We start from the raw sequence: 22,556 nt of genomic DNA, 5'->3' as shown, positions 1-22,556 counted from the left end.
GCAGGCAGTGGGGAGGAAGATGTGAACAGCCCCGGTGTACTCCACAGACCCGCTGGGATGAGATTTGAGAAGGCAGAACCCAGCCTTATAGTTTCCCAGCTGCATTTGAAGAGCTGGCAAAAACCCCACTTCAAGCCTGACTAACCAGCTGTGGGCACACCATTGGCCTTGACTCTGGTAAAAGTAAGTCTGTCTCCCTGCAGTGATATTTTTTTTGGTTGGAGAAAGGGACCCAGGTCAGCAGCTGTCCGCCTCCTCCCCACAGCTGGGCTCTGTGAGTGGGCGGAGGGCAGCTCTCCTGCCTCCAGTATATGCTGTCGAGAGGAGTTGGAGCCAGAGGTGGGGATGGTGCTGAGCCAAAGGCCTTGCAGCCTAGTGAGTTCTGCTGAGCACAGAGAGACCTCTCCCACCAGCTGCTGGGTATGCTATGGTCCCCTGCCTCCACTCCTTGTAGCTGGGCCCATCCAAGCCCCTCCCAAGAGGGTGCCTCTGTTGCAGGGGTGCTGAGCGAGATTGCAGGGTGGCATGGAGAGTCTCAGAAAAATGAAATAACATATTTAGCTGTGGGCCAGCCCCGGCCTTCCCCCCTTCCCCCCCCCCTTTTCTGTCCCCCCTTTGGAAAATGCTTTTCTTCTGCCTTTTGTTCCACCCTGCCATTCATCCAGAAAGGGGGGTGATGTCAGAGAGCCCCTAGGATATGCAGCAGGAGGCAGAAGCAGCTTTTACGAGCAGTCTTCTTCATGGGGATTATTTTCTTATAAATACTAACTCTACCCTGGAAGTCCCCTGTGGGCTATACAGACTGTGCATCCAAGAAAATGCGTCATGCGTGTGGCCTTCCATTTGCCAGAGCCAGTCCTGCAACCCCTGGGGATCCTTGTTCTCCTAGAGTTGCTTGGCAAAGGCTGGCAAGAGGATTTGCAGCCGAGAGATCTGATGGAGTCCAGACGAACCAGCCCCACTGTGGGATAGGAGCTCCCTGCCATCTGCCTGAAAACATCATGGTTCTGGAAGCTTCTCCTGTTTGTTTTTCACTACAGCAAGGAAGTGATGTACTGTTTTATTTGTCTGCAGCCTAAAGTCTTTGTGTTAAATTTATCCCACATGGGATGCAAAGTCTGCAGCCAGTGCTCTTGCCTGCATTGACAGGCAGTACAAGCACGATGCAGTCTAAGGCCTTTGCTGAAGTGGCCCAGGGCTAAATTAATGAACACACTTCAAGTGCTAATCCCAAAGTCATGTATGATGGGAACGGGATCATCCAGCCTGTGCTGTGCTCTGGTATTTAAAGGCAAATCTTTTCTCACTGGAAGAGCAGATTAAGGAAGGACAGACCTTTCTTCCACATCTTTCTTTCCTGACAATGTTTGCTATGGAGCAGTCCTAACTGCTTGTTGCGAGGCAGGTCATCTGGCCTGGTCTTAACAACCCAGGAGACTTCCCAGCTTCTCCTGAAGCCCACAGGCACCAAAGAGAGGGCCTGCTCAGGAAAAGAGCACCTGAGCTCCTAGTCCTCCTTTAAGGGTTTAGTGTCAAAATGCACCCTCTGGGAATCTCACCCCAGGGAACTAGCAGGCTCCTCCACAGTCTTGAAAGAAAGAGCCACCTCAGTCCTGCTTGAAGGTCTTGAAAGAAAGAACCATTTTACTTCTCTCAGCTGGGTTTGCCTGTGGAAACACAGATCTGTGAGAGCAAGAAGAGAATGTGCTCCACCCCATGTCCAAAATCAGCACCACAGCTTCCTCCACGTAGGACATCGCCTCAAAGAAGCCATCCCAAGCTCTTCCTTTGAAGGCCATGGCATGTGGCCACTTCAACCTGGAGACCTTCTTTGATATGGTCTTGTTTGGCCAGGACTAGTCTAAACAGGATTCAGGAGGGACCTGAGTCTGGTCAGTGCTGGCCAATTCCCAGACCCAGGTAGGAAGGGCCTGGGGATCCCAATATAGGAATGGAGACTTCAGGTGGAAGGAATGATCTTTCCTCTAAAAGGGAAACTAAAACATTTCTGGGAACAGCTTTGTTTGATTACTTCACCTAAAGTTTGTCTTTGCATTAATAAAATAATGCCAAAAGCTGCTGAAGGTACTGAAACAACCCTGGACATGAAACAGGGTTCTTCCTTTCCTGCTTGGGAAACCTACAGCTGCTGCTGGCCATCCCAACTGTGAAGAGCAAGATAGCCTCTTCATGCTGTGCTTTGGGTCCTGCTCCAAAAACGTAGCTTGGCCATGAGCATCTCCTTGACCAGTAGACTTTGCAAGTACCCCTCAAACTCATACTCCTTCTGTTATATGTCTTCTACTTGGAGTAATGGAGCACCTTCCTCTCTGCAGCTGTTTGCTGCTGCATCATCTGACCCAGACAAATCCTTTCTTTTAGAGCTCAGGGAAGCTAAAAGAAATTGGTGGCTGTGGAAACAGCTAGCCCCTAATAAGGCCTGTACTGGTGTCCTGGAAAATTACCAGACTTATGGACTTGACCTATGGGACTTTGCAGGGAGACCATGGAAAACATGAGTTTGACCTGTCATCCCACAATCCCCTTTGTTCCACTGTGTCATCTCACAAATTGTGCTCGTTTGTTTACTGTCCGCTGCTACCTGGAACAGCCCAGTGCCAGGAACTCAAGAGCACATTCTCAGAGTGCATTATTGCTTCTAGCACACTTGCACATTCACCCTAGCATCATATTCAAGACGTTGTAGCAGACCCAGTACCCATAAAACTGAACATCACACCTAGACATGGTGACTTGCAAAACAAAATGGCACCACTTCAGCCAGGGTGGTGGCCACTGAGAAGAAAATTCCAAAATGTCAGCATGCTGAATTCTGATTGCACCATGGACTGAAGCAAACCTAGTAACCTGAATGAATGTGGACATCTGTCTGGGGTTTTTTCCATCAACAGATTTCTAAAGCCCTGTGCTCCACTGTACTGAAGTAGGGTGCAGACTCAGCAAAAGATGTATCCCTGGCAGTGGGATGACTACCTGTCCAACTTCCTGTCCTTGTTCTCAATTGGGGATGCTGGAGTTGGTCACAAAACCTTTGTGAGTGTTGGTTTTTTTTTAATACAAGTACAAAAGAAGGTATTTTTCCTTCATTTTCAGAAATAGCTGGTCTACGATGCAATATTTCAAATGCAAATAAGCCAAATTTAGCTTTACTGGGAAGGGGAGAGGAAGGTCTGACACAAGGGCTAGCCATCTCCTCTCTGACTTATTCTGAGTCATTGCTTTTCTGACCTCACTGCAGAAGACCCACAGCCAAGTCCAGTGCTGTGTTGTTGGTTGTGCAATTCCTCTAATGCAGACCTGGCTGCTTTGCGAAATGGCATGAGTAAAAATGAAATAACATTCAGGGTTGCTAGAAACAAACAAATGGACCCCAAGATCCAGGCATGGGGTGACCAAATGTGATGTGGAGCCTCCCTTTTATATTAAGTGGCAAAGGGTCAACAAACTGTAGCAAGACTTCACTGTACTTCTCATTTCCTGTTAACCTTGTGATTTTTATCATACTGAGCTTTGTCAAAGTGGCCAAAGGATTCATGTCTATCTTGTCTGTTTGCTCTGTAATCTGAGTAAAGCTAGGAGAGGTCGCACGCATTTTAAGCAATCCCTTCTTTTGCATGTATATGATTTGCTACCAAAAAGTCTTCTAAAGGTTTTTCATAAAAGGAGGGTCTTCCCAGCACTTCCATAGCTGCAGCTGGTAGCAACCCCAGTAAGTTAAGGTTGACTAACAGTTTCCATGTTAAGAAAAAAACCCACACTTTTTTTTAATTGCTTATAGTTGTTGCCAGAATCTGCATTTAAAGCTGAAATTTCTACGCTTGGCATCTTAGAATCCTAGAAAAGCAAGGCTGAAAGGGACCACAGGAGGTCATTTAATTTACCCCTTGCTTAAGGTAGGATCAGCCCTGTCTAAACCATCCAGCCAAGTGTTTGTCTAACCTGATCTTAAAAACTTTCATGGAGTAGATTCTACCACTTTTCAGGGTAAACTTTCACCTTCATTGGTGAGAGAGTCCTTCCTAATTTAAATTTCCCTTGTTGCAATGTAAGATTGTTCTCTGCTTCAAGCTACATTTTCCTTTTAAAAAGTTAAATTCCAACAAAATTGGGGCGGGGTGGGGGGGAATGCTGCTTAATACCTGTTTCAGGAAGACGTTCCAATTCCCCCTGTGCTTTGGAGTAAGGGCTTTACGTTTGGCTGGGAGATGCATTGGCTTCAGGAATGAGACTTTTTGCTCCCGTCAGGAAAATCTGCCCAAATTTAGCCAAGTTGCAAGCGTCCAAAAATCACCATTTATGCATGTTCAGTACAGCATGCTCCAGGCTCTTAATTCTGATTTCCCTGAGCACGCCTCCTCGTCACAGCTTTCAGATGTTGACTGGACTGTATACGCTCCATCCAAGGGCTGGAGGGACCCTGCATATAGCTCTTCTTGGCTCCAGGCAGCCACATAGGAGCCAAATACTAGACCTGACAGCAGGGAGACTGGGCTATCAGTAGCCCCTGCAGGTGCTCAGGTAGAGGGATGAGATGGACATCACTAGAGGGAGAGGGGAAAGGGAAGTGGCAAGTCAGATGGTGGAAGGCTGGAGCAGGGACAGGTTGAGGTACAGCAGATTCAGAGATGGAATGGTCTGTAATCTCCAGAAACAGAAATTGAACCTGGGATTCCTGAGTGTTAATATTCCTCTTGTTACCTAGCAAACAGCTTGGAAACCCAACTGTAAAATTAGTCTTATTTTTCTCCACTGGCTAGTCCTGGAGGCTGACAACCTTCTACTGCTATCAATAGTGTTGTGCATTCAACAATGAAGAAGTCTGCACATTGAATGTTATACAGGCAAGGATCCAAGGAAAGTTTCGCCACTCGGTGAGTACTGTCCATCCTATTCTCTGGATGAGGCTGGAGCCTGTGTGAAAAACAGGAAGTTTTCATGTACTAAAACTCCATCCTAAGGCATACATGTAAGGAGCCAAGTTCAAGTGGCACAGGTCACCTTTATTCTGAGATTTCCTTTGAGTGTTTGACTGGAAAGCCTTAAAGTCCTTTCACTATAGTGTTTTCTGAGTAAAGTTAACAGCATGAGCACAGCTACAGGTAGACAGGATGGTTAACCTTTCAGGGCCTCATCAGTCTTCTGATTAACAGGCACAGGGATCAGTCAGGTTTCCCTCTAAGGCAGAGGTGGGCAATTATTTTGGGCAGAGGGCCGCTTACTGAGTTTTGGCAAGCCATCGAGGGCCACATGACAGGGAGTCAGGGGCAGATAAATATCAATTTTTTAAATGTTTTAGGGGCCTGGCGGGCCGCATCCGGCCCGCATTTTGCCCACCCCTGCTCTAAGGGCTGCCTGCAAGCTAGGCTCCACTCTTAGCTCCATAGAAGCCAGGTGTCAGACTCTTCTGTGTCTGTGGAGAAGTCCCTCCCCCTCTGGCTGTCCTTACTCATCCCACCCCCCACTCCCCCTCTGCTCCAGTGAAAGGGCAGCCAGTGCTGCTGGACACTGAGCTTCCTGGTTCTTCACCTCATGGAGAAATCAGGCTCCCTCTTTCTGGTGCACAGCTGGGAACTTTTGCAGCTGCTGCACCAAGTTGAGGAGTGGGTGTATTTTCCAGCCTTTTGGTGCCTGCCCCAGTTCTCAGCTTCTTCTCCTAGGCCTAGAAGAGGGAAATAAGTGCCCGGAGAAGAAGGAAAAATGACCCACAAGCCTCTCCCTCTCCCATAATCCAGCAGGACAAAGAACGTAAGATATGGCATATTGGTTCAGACCACAGATGCATCTAGTATCTTACAATGGCAGAGAGTGGATGGAAAGGGGAAGAGTATTTAAGCAGGGCTTATCCAGACTGATCTCTTCCTTGGGATTCTTCCCAATCCTGTTCCTTTCTGACGTCCAGCATTCAGAGGCCTAGGTCCTACTTCATATGTTGCATCCCTGCATCTCCTATTTAATACCGACTGATGGGCCAATCCTGCATAAATTTGTCCAGTGCCCTTCTGAACCCAGTTAAATTATCAGCCTCCACAACATCCTGCAGTGATGGGTTCCACAAGTTAATTGTATGTCATGTGAAAATGAACTCCCTTGTGTTTATGTTAAACCTGATCCATAATAATTTCTAGTATTGTGACAATAAATGGGAAACCCCCATCTACCTTTCCCACCCCTCCCCCATTTCATGATTGTACAGACCTCTGTCTTTCCCTCCTCAGCCAAAAGAGAAGATTCCAAAACTTCAGAGAGTAGAAAACTTACTATCAAAAATTAAATATGGAACAGGATGGGGAAGCTTATGAAAGGCCAGGACAGAGTGACTGAGAGAAAACCGGTGGCAGAATGAAAAATTACGGTGTGGAGAGAGAGGCTGAAGCAACAATTGGGTGGGAATGACTGGTGCACAACAATGAGGGTAGGCCCAGCACCCTCTGAGTGCACAGCAGAGCCAGGAACTGGTTTGTGGTGTTTTCGGTTGTTATGCAATTCTTAGCAAAGCTGCCTATGAAGGTGCAGGCTGCGGGGAGTGGGTGGAACGGCCCAGCCTGTCCTGCCGCCAGCAGTGATGCTATAGACTTCATCATCCATGATGCAGGGTTCACTGGCCTCTCCCCTTGCTGAGCTCATGTCTCGCCCACATCTTTGTAAGGGGAGATGCTGGCCATGACAATAGTTTGGATTAGCCACAGGCCAGAGCTCAAAGCCCAGATGCAGACTCTGGCAGGGGACAGGATTACATTTTAACCCTATCGAATGGCAGCAGGGAAGCTGTTTGATGAGTAAACTTTTGTCATGGGCTTCTGCAGTGGAAATTCACAGAGATCTCTGAATTCACAGAAGTGGTTTAGAGGGTTGAAAGGAGATGGGATTACAGCGTGGGCTGCTTGCATGTGAGGGACATAGCAAAGAGTACCTTGATCTGGCTGTTGCTGATGTATGGATCTGGTGAGAGAGGCTGAGAGAGTGGTTTTAGGGTGGGTTGTAGTTTTCTCATGCTAAGGGCCAGGAGTGTACTGACTTTTGCTTTGGGAGGGGTGGGCTTGCAATACCTTAGGGCTCATGAGGTGTTTTTGCCATGTTTTGGAGAAGGTGGTTTAGATTGCAGGGAATTGTCTGTGGAAATGAGGAAGGCTGGAGGGTTAGTGGTTACAGCCCTTTCTGGATTAGATTACCCTTCCTTGTTTATCCTCCCCCTAATTTATCTAGCAGTATATTTATAATACTTGGTGAACCATATTATACTGCTTTATTTCTGTGCCCTGGGGTATCTACTGATTTTGTGCAGGGCCCAGGAAAACTTTATTTATTTTCCCTCTTGGTTGCATTACTTGGCTTCTGGGGCTTGGCTTTGTATGCTTACCTTCCTAGTAAGTATGGCCCATTGGCCATAGAGACAGGAGTGTGGCTGAGATGCACTTCTGCTGAGACTAAGAAATCCTGGAGGTCTTGCTCACACACTCGGGGTCCAACCAGGCATCATATTTTGGGGCAGCAAAGGTTTTCCCCAGGTCAGATTGGCAAGGGTTTGTCTTCCTCTGTCATGCCATCTAAACGTATTTTACCTAATCAACTTGCTGCCATTACAGAGGTTAAACTCATTGGTGGCACCCTGGGATTTCCTGCTGCCTTCCCCCAGGGAATTTTTTTTGAGACTAATACCAACACCCCTCCCCAAAACAAAGATCTCAACTTAGTTCTGAGGCCTTAGGAGTTGTTTTGTGGCATGATGTATAGGAGGTGCTGGAATTAATATTTGTATGAACCCTTTAGGACTAGGCATTTATAATATGTTTGCCTGGGATCAGGGTCAGATTAACCCTTTAGTGGGCCCTAGGCAAACAAACTTGTGGGCCCCTACTTAATACAGTATATTTATATTACTTTTTTCATTTAATAATTATAATAAGTAAAATAAGCACAACTGGACCCCTTCCTCACTTACAGCCCTAGGCATGTGCCCAGTTTGCCCATGCATTAATCCCACCCTGCCTGTGATTGCAGGGGACTAGACTCCATATCCCAGGTGATCCTTTCCAGACATCTGTTTACATATCTTATTCCTGCCCAGGTGTTCTTGTTTCTATACAAATAGCGACCTGGTTCTTGCTCCAAAGAACTCAGTCTAAGCTTAGATTTGTGAGGACAATAAGCAGTAGGGGACAAGGGCAAGGGTTGGGGGTTGAACAGACGAGAGCAGTAGAATCATAGGATTGGAAGGACCTTAAGAGTCATCTAGTCCAGCGGTTCTCAACCTTTTTTGTACTAGGACCCATCTGTAAACATTGGCCAGTCCTGACCAGCTGCCCCCAGTCCCCCCTGCCAGGTGTGTGTGGCGGGGGGGAGCCCCTTGCAGGCTGGAACTCTGCCAGCCTGCAAGAGAAAATTAGTTTTTAAAAATAGTTTCTCCTTTAAAGGAGAAAGTTTGTTCATGACCCTTTCAGGGCCACGACCCATGGGTTGAGAAATGCTGATGTAATCCAACCTTTTCCACAAATGCAGCATTTTTTTACTCCTAAACTATCTAGAAACAGAAGATTATTCAGCCTCTTCTTGAGAACTTACAAAAAAGAGATGTTACAATTTCCCCTTAGGGGGCTTCTGACATTGCCCTACAGTTCCTACCGCTGGGGAGGACAAAAGTTACAATCCTATCGGGCAGTACGTCAGTGGGGTGTACGCTACACAAAAAACGGGAGGACTGCAGGGTGAGGTCTTGCTGGTGGCTGGGGTAATGGGGTGTTGGCTCGGTGCTCATTGGTAAAGTAGGATGGGGTCCATCGGGAAAGGGACGGGGGGGACAGAACATGGGGACTGGAGTGGGACACTGGAGATGGCAGGACAAGGCAGCTGGAGCAGCTGGCCAGGTGGGACAGAAGAGAAGCAGCGAGTCGGAGAGAGGCAGTTGGAACAAAATGGAGCCCAGAGAAGTGAGGCGGGACCTGGGCAGAGCGGGCGACCTGTTCGTCTGGCTGCGAGACTGCATGCAGCTCCGATCTTCCAGGCATCTCTCCTCGTCCCCTTCCTTGGCTATGCCTTGAAATCTCTCCTTTTACCCTCTCTTCACGCCAGCATGCTCTAGTATCACTTATAAAGGGTTGGCGTGGGCGGTTGCTCCCGCAGCCAGCTAGTGGAAGTTCACGAGGGTTACCATACATGTAGGTTTTCCCAGACGCCTCCTCTTTGGGCCCCCATCTCCATCCGGGCAGTTTTTTAAAATGTCAGCGATTGTTGGGGGTTTTGCTCTGCCTCCGCTCAGCATCAAAGGTTTTCCTGGCACTTCCTGGCTTGCCCCAGCAAGGAGCTGCTTCGGGCTGGGGGGAGCAGGGGAGGGTGACTGGAGGCAGGGGCATAAAGTGGTCTGTGTGTGGCCCTGGCAGCTGCCAGCAGGTAAGTCTGTGGGGGGTGGGGGCTGGAGGGCCAGGGCCAGGACTGCCCAAGGGGGGCAGCCAAGGGGCTGCAGGTCGGGAGTGAGGGGCCGTGGGAGGGCTGTAGCTTGGAAGCGAGGGGCTACTTCCTTCCACAATCATATTTAACCCTGCCCCCCCCCCCTTTTTTTTTTTTTGAAACCGGCAATTTGGTAACCTAGGGTTGCCAACTCTGACTTAAGCAATTCCAGGTGTTTTTTTACAGGACGTAATGTCGTCATGAATTGCACTGTTCAACCCGTTCCCCGTATCCGTCTCCAGATTGCTTTCAATAGTCACTGGGAGATGGATGCCAGTTCCCGTACCCCCGGCCAACCCGGGAGCATTGGCTGTGGTCACCCTGGGTTCACCCATCTCCACCTCCCCCTTTGGGAGACAAGCAAGCTGGACAGGGCAACAGGAAGCCGAGACGGAGCAGGGGAGCGGGTAAGGGGCTGGGGCTGGAGCAGGAGCTGAGCAGTGAGCAGATGGGGCAGCTACACGGGGTGCAGTAGCGGTGGCCGTGCCCAGCTGGCGAGTGGGGGCCCAGCTGTGGTGCAGTGGTGGAGCTGGCTGGGGGTGCTGGGGACGGTGGAAGATGCCTGGGCCTAGCTCCGGGGCTGGGGCAGGAGTGGGTGCCGGGGCCCGTGGCTGTGACCGCTGCCCGCTATCCCGTTCCCCCAGCAGGCCGCGGGGGCGGGGCTCACGCCCACTGCCATGGCGACAATGGGGGCACCAGCCCAGCCCAGCCTGCGCAAGCGGCCTCTCCCTTCCCCGGGCCCTTGGGGCTGCCACGTGCCCCGCCCGCGGATTGGGCGGCGGGGCTGCGACCCCGCCCCTCTTCCCGGCGCGCGGCCACTCCGCCTGCGCCCCTTGCACCCTTTCACCCGCCTGCTCGTGACGTCAGCTCCAGCTGGCACTTTCCCTCCAGTGAAGGAGCGCAGCTGCAGACGGCCCCGCCCCCGTCCCGGGCAGCTGTTGCTATTGGTGGGTTGGCGCAGTGCGCCAGTTAAAAGGAGGGGGCGCGCCCGGCCTCGCGCACTGGCTGGCTGCAGGTGAGTGGTGCCGTTAGTCGGGTGGGGGTGCGCATGCGCACTGCCCTGCCCTGCCCTGCCCTGCCCTGTCTTGCGCGAGGGGAGGCGAGGCGAGGGGAGCGCAGGTGGCGCTGCCCCTCGCAGGCAGTGATTTCCCCCCTCTGCCCGCCAGTCCCGCAGGCCCCATGGAGCAGAGCGAGCTGCGCACCCGTCTGGCCCGCGCCGGCCAGGGCCATCTCCTGCGCTTCCTGCCCGAGCTGAGCCGCGCCGAGCAGCTGGCGCTGAGTGAGGAGCTGCGGGGCATGGACTTCGAGGAACTCGGCCGCTTCTTCCGCAGGGCCATGGAGGGCGGCGGCGGCGCCGGCCAGGACAAGGTGGACGCCCGCATGGAGCCCGTGCCCCGGCAAGTGCTGGGCAGCGCCACCAGAGACCGCGACCAGCTGCACGACTGGGAGCAGCGAGGTATTTGGGGGAGGGACGGTGCTGCCCCCCTGCGGCACCGCCCTGCTCTCGGCGTTTGCCCTACAGGGCCCCTGGCAGAGCCTCCCTCTAGCCCCCTGCTGTGAAAATGGGGGTGGGCCAGGGCCCTGGGATGCTGCCAGCTCCTATGGAGGCTGCCTATAGGTGTGAGGAGGGTGGGGAGTCCACCAGGTCCTTCAGAGGGTCCCCTGAGGTGTGAGGAGGATGGTGGGGTGTGCCGGGAGATGCTTTGGAGGCTGCTCCCAGGTGTGAGGGGAGAAGCTGAGCAGATCAGCCCAGGCTCGAGATGGTCCCTGCCTGGACAAGCCCCCACTTCCCGGCCTGTATATGAATCCCGCTTTGACCCAGGGCGCCACCTGGTTTGCCCCGGTGTCGGAGAGGGCATTGAGCCCATGTGTTGCGGAAGCTGACAGTTCAGCCAGACTCAAGAAGGGGTTGGACACATTCTTGGAAGAAAGGGGCAGTGGTAGCAATGCAACCTGGGAGTGAGGGGCACGGCCTCTAAATCAGCATGTCCTAGATCGGTGGCTCCCAAACTGACAGATTGTGCACCACCAATTTAAAATGATACAACCTTAAGTGCTGCCAGCAAATTTTTGTCATGTAAAGTATTTAGAATAAATCTGTTAACACGTACCACTGACAGGTTGTCTGCATAGCATTGGTGGTACCCTACCACAGATTGGGAACTGCTCGCCTAGACCTTAAATGCTGGAGGCTGCAAGTGAGAAAGAAAGGAACAGGGGAAAAAAAACTCTAGTCAGGCCCAGTTTGCTCTCCCTTTCAGCATCTGCTCTCTGCCCTTCTGTGACACAGGAGACCAGGTGAGGTGGCCTATGGCTGGTTCTAATGCTCTTAATTCTTATGAGGGGTGCAGTGAGTCCAAAAAGGTTGAGAGCCACTGCTCTAGCCTTTGGGAAGGGGGCTAGTAGCTCCTGGTGGGTCCAGACTTAGGTTCATGGCACCCCTCAGAATATGCCTGCTCCTTTGTTTTTGGTCATTTTTTGACCACAGAGAAATAATAGAATAAATTTTCTGTTGCAGAGCATTTGAAAGATCCCAGCTATGGATTTCTGTTTGAAATCTTTATCTTGTGAATCATGTTTGTAAACTGACATGTTTGTAAACCTGACAGTATTAGCATTGTGTGGCATCCTTGAAAGGATCTTGACGCACCCCATAATGCTAGGGCACTCTGGTGAATCACTGGTCATCATCATTCTCTGACAAATGGGCCTGTCTGTTTTGGGGTTAAATGTAGGACTGCTGGGTGTCTCCACTGTTGAAGGGTGTGGCAGGGCAGACCCATCTGGCTTCTGCCCAACCCCCTATGGCAACACTATGTTCCCTCTTTTAATGTCTCCTGAGGTTGAAAGAATAAGACTTGATGTTCTTACCTGTGCTCGGAGGCTTGGGGAAATTGTGATATCTCAGCTCAGAGACTGTTGCAAAGCCATGTGGTTGTGGTGGTAGCATTGTTGTCAGGGAAGGGCTTCCCAATTGTCCTGAATCTTGTCTCTGCTTTGCAGGAAGGAGCCCAAAACTGCTTGCAGCAATACTGTAATCTTGTGCCACTGGGACCCTATCTTATCTGGCTGTGATAAGCGTCATCTTTTGGCTTGTTAGTTTAGTCAGGTGGGTTAGTAACGTCATAGGATGATGCCCTGATGTTGCAGAAAGCTGACGTGCCTGATGCTTGGGTTCTTGGATCCCAGAGCATAGGAACCAGACTTCCTCTCGCCCATCTTAATAGAAGAGATTGAAGAGGTCGACATGATGGGAATTATTTGTTCAGGGACTTTCAACTGTAGCTTCCTGGCACTTGAGCTTGATGAGCAAATCAGCAGCAAGCTTATCTGGCAGGAATATCTGAATGCCTCATCTGTGTTTGGGAGCTGTTGTGCTTCAGGAATTGTACAACAGATATGACAGCCTCTCCTCCAAAGCTTGATATGTGGGCAAGACCTCTTTGTTCAATTGTTTTTCCAACTTGTCAGAGTGACTATTCCTTGCTGAGAGCTGGTCAGCACCCTTGATGAGTTTCATACAGGTTCAGGGAAAAAAAATTTACTGTTCTACCAGTGAAGCAGTGGAATAGACAACCTAGGAAAGCTGTAGAATATCCATCATTGGAAGTGTTCAAGAAAAGCATTGATCAGGGATGAACCTAGGACAAGGGTTTTCAACCTTTCTGCATCATTGTGTTGGCTACAAATGTCCAACTCAGGATCCTTAAAATTCTGGTTTATTAGGCAGGTTGAAACACTGTAATGAAGACCTTGGGGCTGGTCCACGCACGCACGCACGCTACAAGAGTCAGGTATACCTATCCCACAGGCACTGGAGTCTGCCGTTGATGGCCAGTAGAGGCTTCTTTCAGCGTGGTGTTATCCTCCAGAAGGGGGTCACCGACTGGTCCTTCTGGCTGGACAGGTCAGGTGCTGGTCAAGTTGGAGATCAAGAGGGTGCCCCGAGGGTCACTTCTCACTGCTTTTTATCTGTCCTTGGCAGACTTTTGGTGACTCCCCAGTTTTCAGGTTTGCCCAATCCAGGGGTCATTGACCCTCGTGGGACTTCCCCCTCGGTGGCTACTGGATGGCATCTGTCAGCCCCAGGGGTCGTCTCCATGTACGTGCAGGTTTGGGAGTCCGTTGATGAATTTTTGAATAGGGCTGTGGGAGCGGTCGATCTGGAGATATTCAGCCCAAAAGTTGGTTCCCGGCGTTGATTAACTCAGACCAGGGCTTCTAGCCCTTGAACAGTGAGGTTTAGAGAATTCCCGGTTGCTACATTGTCTCCTGTTGATTTCTTCCTTTGGTTGATCTGCGGTTTTCCTAGGTGTTAAATTGCTGCCTGCTACTGTGTTCCGCATTCAATCACTGATTCACTGCTCTTTCAGGGGCCTGCCTGATACAGGGAAGGGCAGTTTGATTCCTCCCTTGTTAACATTGTTACAGTGTATAACTTACTTTTGACGCTAAACACATTTAGTTGAAAGGTGAGGAGTATAAAATATAAGCTACAAAAGTAATGCCATGGCGCGCACACAGATAAAAATACCAAAATACAAGGGGAGATACAAAATGCACACATACAAATTTTAAAATGCAATTCCTTATCTTAAAGTGAAAGAAAGAGGAAGGAAGAAAAGGTAGAAGAAGAGAAACATATCCAAAGAGGGGAGAACAAATGCAGGCTAGAGGAAGAGGGGGCTTTCTGCTACAACTGTACCCCTCAGCTGCCGGACACAGAGCAGTGTACCCCCAGCCACCGAGCAGTGGGGGCAGCAAGTGGCTGAATGCAGAGTGGCGGCAGCTGCCATGTGCGAGCTTCCCATGCCCCTGCATCTGGGGGATGCTGCTTGGTAATGGTCCGTCCCCATTCACCTGCACATACCCCCTAGGGCCATATCAAGTACCCACAATTGCCAACCCCTGATCTAGGAGTAGCTATGCCTATGTTTTACTGTCGGTATTTCCCATGCTTTTGGGCTTTGCTGGTTGCAAAAGCATATACAGGCAGTCCTCAGACTTATGACACAATTGGTTCCTGAAAACTGTGTCTTACGTCAAAATGTTGTAACTCAGAACCAATTTTCTCATAAGAAAATGTTATAAATGGGGGGATTGGTTTCTGAACCAAGGCCTGATACTCTGTTGTCACCAAAAGTACCCCAGAATTTTGTACTCAATTATAGATGAGTAATATAGCTACATTAATATATTTATATTGTAAATAGCAATCATATTGATTTAGAAGGAGTTCTTTGAGGTGACTTTGCTGGACTTTTTGAAGGGCTCTTGGTTGGAGTCTTCTCAGGAGTCTTGGCTGCAGGTTTTTCTGGAGTCTTGTCTGTTTTCTTAAAGAAAGGGTCTAAGGAAGTTTGGACAGATGTTCTCCAAGGAGATGGGTGATGCAGGAAACTTGTTTGCTGGCATGGCGTTGCATCAGATCAAGCGTTGTAAAGTCAAAACTGATGTCATGAAGTTGAAACAAGGTGTCAATTTATAAACCTAAGTGCAAAACATTATAAGTTGAGGACTGCCTGTATATATTTCCCCCCCTCCTGTTTCTGTTGGTCAGGGTTGTGTTTTTTTGCCTTCTTCGAAAGCACTAAGTTGGCTGCAGCGAAGGCTGGGGACTTTGATTGGAGTGTGCCAGTGCTCCTGCTCAGACCCAAACATGGAAGTTCCTGGCTGGAGGGTCAAGCCCTTACACTTGGGGTCAGATCAGTTACCATGTTTGGGGTCAGGAAGGAATTTTACCCTAGGGTCAGATTGGTTCACAGTGGGGGTGGGTTTAGTCTTCCACTGCAGCTGGGGGGAATGGCCCTCTTCCTTGGATCTCTCAAGCAAAGTTTAACAACTCTTATAGTGGCAGGACATTGGCCGCTTGTTTCCTCTGCTTTACATGTGCCAGGTTAGGGTGTTGTCTGCGGTTGTGTTAGGGGAGAGGCAGTAGTTTTGACTGTAGTTTTACAAGTAGGTTAGACAATGGATTTGTATGAAGTGGTTTAGCTGGGGATGATCCTGCCTGTAACTGGGGATTGGACTAGATAACTTCTGGAGGTCCCTTTGAGCCCTGCTTCTGTGATTCGGACTTTATATGCAGCTGTATGCAAAGCACTTTACTCATGCCCTTCCTGACTCCCAAGTAAAGTGAACTGAAGTTTCCTTTTGGGCTGACACTAGGCAGGTAACCTTTTATCAGAACAGAACCCTCTGTAAAAGGGAGTGCAGAAACTTCTGGGGCAGGGAGGGGATGAAACTTACTTAAACTCAATTGCATTGTTAACCAAAGGCTCTGCTGCCTTTACACAAGGATTCTGTACAAGGCTGCGCTAGTACCATGTAGCTGAGAAGATAAATGTTATGTCTAGTGAGGCTGTAACTAGGGTGACATCCCAGTGACTGGCAGTGCACGAGAGTTTATTAAACAAGTCTCTCAAGGAAGTTCAAGGTGTTACTGGGATGTTAAAATTTAAGCTTTTTATCTTTCACTAGTGAATAGAAAACTGTACCAGGGCTCTGGGTACTTGGTTTCTATTCTCTACAGTTCCCACCTCCACCCAGATTCCCAGGACAGGAATGGCCAACTGGGAGCATGTGTGCTGCAAGTAGTATGGGCAGCCTCTGTGTGGCTTGCAGTGGTCCAAGGAGGGGACAGGCAGCCTAATGGCAGATAAGGCAGAGAGCAGAAAATAGAGGAGCAGAAAGCAGGATGGCCCATTAGGCAAGAGAAGGAGATAAGAGTGGCACTTGGAAAGTGTGGGGCTAATCTGTGGCACACTTGCCAAAACATTTTGCCCTCACTATGCTAGGAGGTGTTGCCAAGTCACTTTCCCTGTCTGTGCCTCCATATCTTTATCTGTCAGTCTCAAAGTACTTTATGAATGAGGCCAGTATCATATTTCCATTTGTTTCAGAGGAAGAATTGAAATCTACCCAGCTAACTAGCCTTTGTGGAAAGCACTTTCATGATTTTATTCTTAATGTAACAGTGAGGTGGCTGGGAAAGGTGGAGAGGCTAATAATCAAATACCTCTTTACATTCATGTGCTGTTTATTGGGCATATACATTGCCAATACAGCTTGACTGACTTGTAATACTCCCTTTTCCAGGTTTCGACCAGTGTTTAAAGTGAATCTGAGGCCTGAGTCCAAGCAGGAAGTTATCCAGGAAGCATTTGACCTAGGAAGGTGTTTGCTGTCAAGCCAGCTGTGTTTGCTATAAATGTTATCAGGGCAACCGCCCATGTTATAGACCTTGCAGGTAGAGAAAGTTCTGCTTAGAACAGAATGTGTTTTGCAATGTTAAATGCCTGTCTTCAGGAGTTAACAGCTTTCTGAACTTCTCCTTGAATGCTCAAGTGTTTATGACCTGCCCAGAAATGCAAGAAATTTTCTGGGAAGCTTACAGCTCAAGACAGCTTATTTTTAGGAAAAGCACTGTGCATGAGATTGTGAAAAATACTTCTCTGTATGAAGAGGGTTGGGAATCTGGAACTCCTTGAAGACAAAACATTTCGAACATAGATCTGCTTCACACTTGCTTCCATATACAGTGTATTTGTATAGCTGGTGGAGTGAAAAAAAAGGCTCTATAGTTACTCAGCCTTTACAGTTCTCAGAACTCAATGTAACCACTGCTCATTAAGCACACAGTGCTCTCAGTGTATTAGCAGGCCTGAAACTGATTAGTGTCATGTCACAGTTTTTAAGGCTTTTAACAGTTTCAAGACTGCTATTAGAAGTAGACAGATGCAGTTAACGGGAGTCCAATTAGCTTAAGGTAGATGGTTGGATTGAAATATGCTATGCACTTAACCATTGTGCAGCTAACCAATGTTTGCCACCATATGGGCAGTGGCCTAGAAATTGTCACCAGCCTTATGTTATGCAGTTAAGCAAGTTCTGCACTTAAGTGTAGTGGACCTGAGTGGAGTATGCTCCATCAGAAAACCCTCCCAGTGTTTGCTTGATGTTCCATTAGTACTACTTGAGCCTGGAGTGTCTGTCACTGCAGTCCTGCCACATAACACTTATCCCATTCCTTCTTCTGAAATGAGGGAGTACATGGGTGAAACAAGGTACAGATCTGCCTGGACTGGTGTCAGAACTCTGAAGTGCTCCTGTCTCCCACTCATACCTACGCTTAAACTGTGTACCTCCGACAAAATGCACAGACTTGTGTCTCCTGTTCACTTTTTCCATCTAATTGTCAAATAGTGAAATTCCATCAAACGAAAAACCATTAGGGATGTTCAGTTCATTTGACACTTGCCAGTTTCTGCATCTAAAATAATACTTGTATCACTAAATACCAAATCCACCCTACAGCAGCATAAAAGTGGTTTAACTGCTGATTTATACTGGCAATCTTATTTCCTTATTGGTTGTTAAATTGCCAACATCTATGTACTATAGATGGGGATTGTTTGGAGGAGTAACTATTGGCCCTGAAAGCCTGTTTGGGAGTTGTGACTGCTTCTCTCAACACAGGCTTTTTCATTACTTGCTTTCTGACCATGAGCAACTAGTAGATGAGGTAATGGTTTGTACTGGGTAGTTCAGAGTGCTGTGCAAATGTCAAGCTCCCTGCTGAAGAGGGGGTGAAATCTAGCGAGTGTTAAGAGGTGGCTATTTTAGTCTTGCTTTGTGTTGTCCCCACAGAGCTTGGAGTTGCTAGGACCAAGCTACCCTCTGGAGTCTATAGACTCCTTTTAGTTTGCAGGGGTGGAGGGGTAACTAAAATCCAGGAATGCTTTGAGGGAGTTAATGGTTTCATATAATCAGTGTGCAACAGTCAGCTAAGTTACCATACCCCCAAGAAGCATCCCACTGCCCTCCTTCAAGGCTGGCAGCATGGAGAGCCATGGTGAGGATTGCCTGGTGTTGATTACCTGATTCTGACTTACCAAGATTTTATGTAGAGCCCTAACAATCATCCATGCCCCCTCCAGGCAAAGTATATTGGTCCTGTCTCCAGAACAGTATGTAGTTTCTTTTCCTCAAACTATCCAGTGTGTTTGTCCCATTAGACGAAGACTGCTTCCTGCGCTCTCCACCAGGGCCAGCCAGATGGGACACTGAATGATCAGTATGCCAGGCAGTTGTGCCTAATCCAAAAGGCACAGCATGGCATCCTCCATGCAGAGGGGGCAAATTCTTGGTCACATTTTCTCCCCAGGTCCAGGTACTGACAAGAATTCAAATGCATCTTTTTTTCCTTTGTTTGTATAGGTCTACACCATATTTCTCAGAGCAAAGTAGCTGTTCTTCTTCTAGCTGGCGGTCAGGGGACAAGGCTGGGTGTTTCATATCCCAAGGGAATGTATGATGTTGGATTGCCGTCACACAAAACGCTTTTCCAGATCCAAGCGGAGCGCATCTTGAAGCTTCAGCAGCTGGCTGAAAAAGAACATGGCACCAAATGTGTTATTCCGTGGTAAGGAGTGGAGGATGGTCCTCGTGGACACCATTCTTGCTACTAGTATGGCCAAAAAGTAGTGGTTACAGGCTGATAGGCTATGTCTGTCTCTTCTGACTTTAATCTTGGGTAAGGTTGTTAATCTCCCTAATTTATGCCTTTGCCATAGCAAGGCAGAGGTGCGGCTACTACCCCCTTGTCCTAACATAGATGCATAGAAAACGAATTCAGTATAGCTCTTCTGGGTCAGCTATCCAACTGGGCTGTTCTAATTGGGCACATATACTTCCAGGAGGTGGGAGAGGGGATCTTGCTCTGGTGATATTGTGTTGACAAAGTTGCACCAGAGTGAGTGCCTAGTGTAGCCACCCTCCAAAAGACTTGGAGCAGAGAGGTTGTGCAAATGCAAAGGATTAAGTGTCTGTCACAAGTCTTATTAAGGTTGCGATTAGATTGCCATTATCTGCTTTCTAGCCAATATTGTCTGCCATTCTGAGCTGGAGGGCAAGCCCTTTCAGCTGGACTCTAGGATGTGAATTGTGATCTCCTGTGTCAGTCCCACTGGCAGGGGTGATACCTAGGAAGTCTTTTGGCAAGTTTATCTGAGTTGAGTAGGTGTTGATGAAAACCCAAGTTGCAAATGTCCTGAGAAATTTCCCCTTGCAGTCTTTCTCTGTAGCAGGCCTTGAAAAGGTGGGGTAATAGGAGGGGAAATCTTTTTGAAGGAGACAAGGGTCCAAGTTCAGCAGTCTCCCATTCAGTGTCTGCCACACCTGGAACCCCTGGGTATAGTTGGGATTATGGAACTGCCCTTCACTTCCTTCTGAGGGGGCTGTTCTTAAGGTCAGGTCAGTTCATCTTCAGTCACTTCCCTATCATGATCAAGTTTTACCACCCTTCATTGTTCTTTCTCCTCTTAGTGGTGTGGCCACTGATTTAAAAAAAAAAAAAAATCCCATGTCAGCGCATAGCCTGGAACTGCTTCAGGGTCCCCAATTAGTTAGGGTCCCAAAGAGGGGCAAAAAAAAAAAAGACGTATTTGGGAACCTGGCATCGAATTTGGTTTCCTGTGATGACCCTGGCTAATGTATAGGGAGACCAAGAAAAGCATAATCCCAGCAGTTCTGGCTGCTACAGTGGAATGCAGAACCATATGGGGTGTGGGGGAACACACTTCCAAACAGCCCAGATGTAGCATCTCAGGTTGCCTTCAATGTCCAGGGTCAGTTTGTTCCGTCCCGTCCTTCTGCAGTAGGGGAGAGACAAGTGTGGTCCTGTCTTGGTTCCTTCCCTCCACTAACACTTTTGAGTGCCTTTCCCTTCTGCACAGCATTGGGATGGGGTTGCATTGCAAGGGGAGATATGAGTGCTTTAGGGAGCTTTGTTTTTGCTTGCTTTTCACAGCTTATACCTAATCATGTGGGGGGTCGGTAGAAATAAGCCTGGCTCTGTTTTGAGTGATATGGTTGTAGGTGGAAACCCCTTCCTAGGAGGCAGAGCGGGGAGCTTTAGAGCATGGCTAGTCTTTGGCAGCACACCTAATTTAATCACATCTTGCCTGGTAGATACTTTAATAATGGGGTTCCTTCAATGCCATAACTGACCTGTGGAACTCCTTGCTGCAGGATATTGTGGAGGTCAATAATATAATTGGTTTCCAAAGAGGATTAGACAGCTCTGTGCAGGGGAGGTCCATACAGGACTATTAAACATGACAATCTGGGATGTCACCTTGGGCCCAGCATGTCCCTAACTCTAGGACTGCAGATGACTGGACAGCTATGACTGAGCAGGGATCACTTCACACTTGCCCTGTTTCTTATTCTCTTCCTATAAATTGCCCAGTGGTTGCTACCATTGGAGGCAAGATACTGTGCTAAAGGAATACTTGGTCTGACCCATTATGGCAGTTTTTGTATTCTTGACACATGAAGTCTATCCGCACCTTCCTGCTGGCTTCAGAACTCCTTGACATGGCCCCATTCTGACAACCACTGCTGGACACAAGGCTTTATAAAGCCCCCGGGTCAGTGGTTCACTGCTGCCATTTAAATATTGTTGAGAGTCAGGATCCTTTAGAACTGATCTGGGGCTCCCTTACGATAATGAGTTTCCCACTGGGGGATTGAGAGGCTTGTCCCAGGTGTACTAGTCATATGCTTCAAAAGGAGCCATGGGGTGTGGGGAGCAACGCGGGTTGCATTGCTCCACATAGAAATCCTGTGTGTTTGTGTTGGGCTACATCTGCCCTTGGTCAAATGTGTCCTTATTCTTCTGTTTTTCTCTCCATGCTGTGGCAGGTACATCATGACAAGTGGCAGAACAATGGAATCCACAAAGGAGTTCTTCTTGAAACACAAGTATTTTGGTTTAAAGAAGGAAAATATGGTCTTTTTCCAGCAGGGGATGCTGCCTGCCATGGGGTTTGATGGGAAAATTCTTCTGGAAGAGAAGAGCAAAGTTTCCATGGCACCAGGTCTGTGCTGCTGGAAACTTGTTAAAGGGATCTAGGGGAAAGCTGATGGTTTCATCCAGACCACGCTTGTCAGGGTTCTGAGTGGGGCACTGAAATAACTGATAGTGGAGTCCTCTGGGGCAAGATCTGGGTGAAGGGGTGAGAGACTTTGAAGTGGGGAAGGCTGAAGTTAGGTGAAAGCTGAGCCCAAGTCTGTTGGGCAGACACAGCAAGCAATTTACTGATATTTTAAATACACGGTTGACTTACTTTAAACACAAATCCTGTGGGTTTGGCAGTGCCCCAGGTTTGGTAATTGATATTAAGCAGAGTGGGGAATGCTGAAGTGAAGCAGTTTGAGTGGGAGGGAACAACCTTGTCCAATGACAATCTAATAAAGTCGCTTTTTCCTACCCCAGAGCATCTCTCAGCTAAAGGTTAGATGCAGAGGGGTGGAAAAAATATGAACAAACCATATTAAACTCCTGGGGCTGGCTCCTAACAATGTTTTCTCTTCAAAAGGGTGTGTCCATGCAAAAGCAGAAAATGCCTGCTTTAAGAGCTGACAGACATGTGACTTTTACAAGCCACTTGAACAGTTTATATAATCACTGTGTATCTGCTTGTTGCAATCTGTCTCCCCCCCACCCCCCCAACCAACATTGCTAACAGAGCCAGAAGACTATGGTTAGGCAGGATGTTGGAGTTCTCTGGTACAGAACACCTGGGTTTCTTTCTCTTTTTGGGTGAGGAGGGGTAGTTTTGCATAAGATGGCTTCTTGTGTAATCTTGTTTGCTTGTTGGAGCCTTTCCATGCTATCCAGGAGAACTAAGGAGTCAGAGATGAAGACCTGGTTTCTCCTAGTTCTTCTGACTGATGGTGACTGTTGGGCTAAAGTGCATAGTTCAATTTGTGTAGATTGAACCGAGAAGCAAGTGAACAGACATTCATTTTTGATTCCAGAAATGCAGGCCTGTGCCTGCAGTGGCTCAGGCTAGAAACTGGGGGGGTGTTAGAACAAGCCTTCCCTTCCCTCCCCCAGTGGCAAGAAGGCTGGAGGGAAGCTGAGTTGAGGGTGGGGAGGGCGGTGCGTGGCTAGGCCCTGGCAGGCCACTCATTATGATTGGGGAGGGCTTTAAGCCCCCACCCTGGCCTGCAGGGACCCCAGCCGGTGGCCTGGACAGTGCCTCAGGTATGGGGGAGGGAGGGGGATTAAGTTCCCCTGCTTCCCCTCT

The 22,556-nt window shown here is 48.7% G+C and overlaps 1 protein-coding gene across 2 annotated transcripts in view; it reads left to right on the top strand.

Annotated features, from left to right (window-relative positions):
* Window positions 1–10,499: 10,499 nt before the first annotated feature.
* The window catches only part of UAP1 (UDP-N-acetylglucosamine pyrophosphorylase 1), a 29,518-nt gene continuing 17,461 nt past the window's right edge, over window positions 10,500–22,556 (top strand). The window contains exons 1-3 of one of the 2 annotated variants that reach the window (XM_006276164.4): window positions 10,500–10,918; window positions 18,679–18,883; window positions 21,166–21,341. In XM_006276164.4, coding sequence (XP_006276226.3) covers window positions 10,642–10,918; window positions 18,679–18,883; window positions 21,166–21,341 — 658 coding nt within the window. In that variant the 5' untranslated portion in view covers window positions 10,500–10,641. The remainder of the gene's footprint in view (window positions 10,919–18,678; window positions 18,884–21,165; window positions 21,342–22,556) is intronic. The other variant, XM_006276165.4, reaches the window with a different exon arrangement.

This window comes from Alligator mississippiensis, chromosome 5 (genome assembly GCF_030867095.1).
Source record: "Alligator mississippiensis isolate rAllMis1 chromosome 5, rAllMis1, whole genome shotgun sequence".
NCBI classification, from domain to species: domain Eukaryota; kingdom Metazoa; phylum Chordata; order Crocodylia; family Alligatoridae; genus Alligator; species Alligator mississippiensis.
This window is presented reverse-complemented; position numbering and strand designations above follow the sequence as displayed.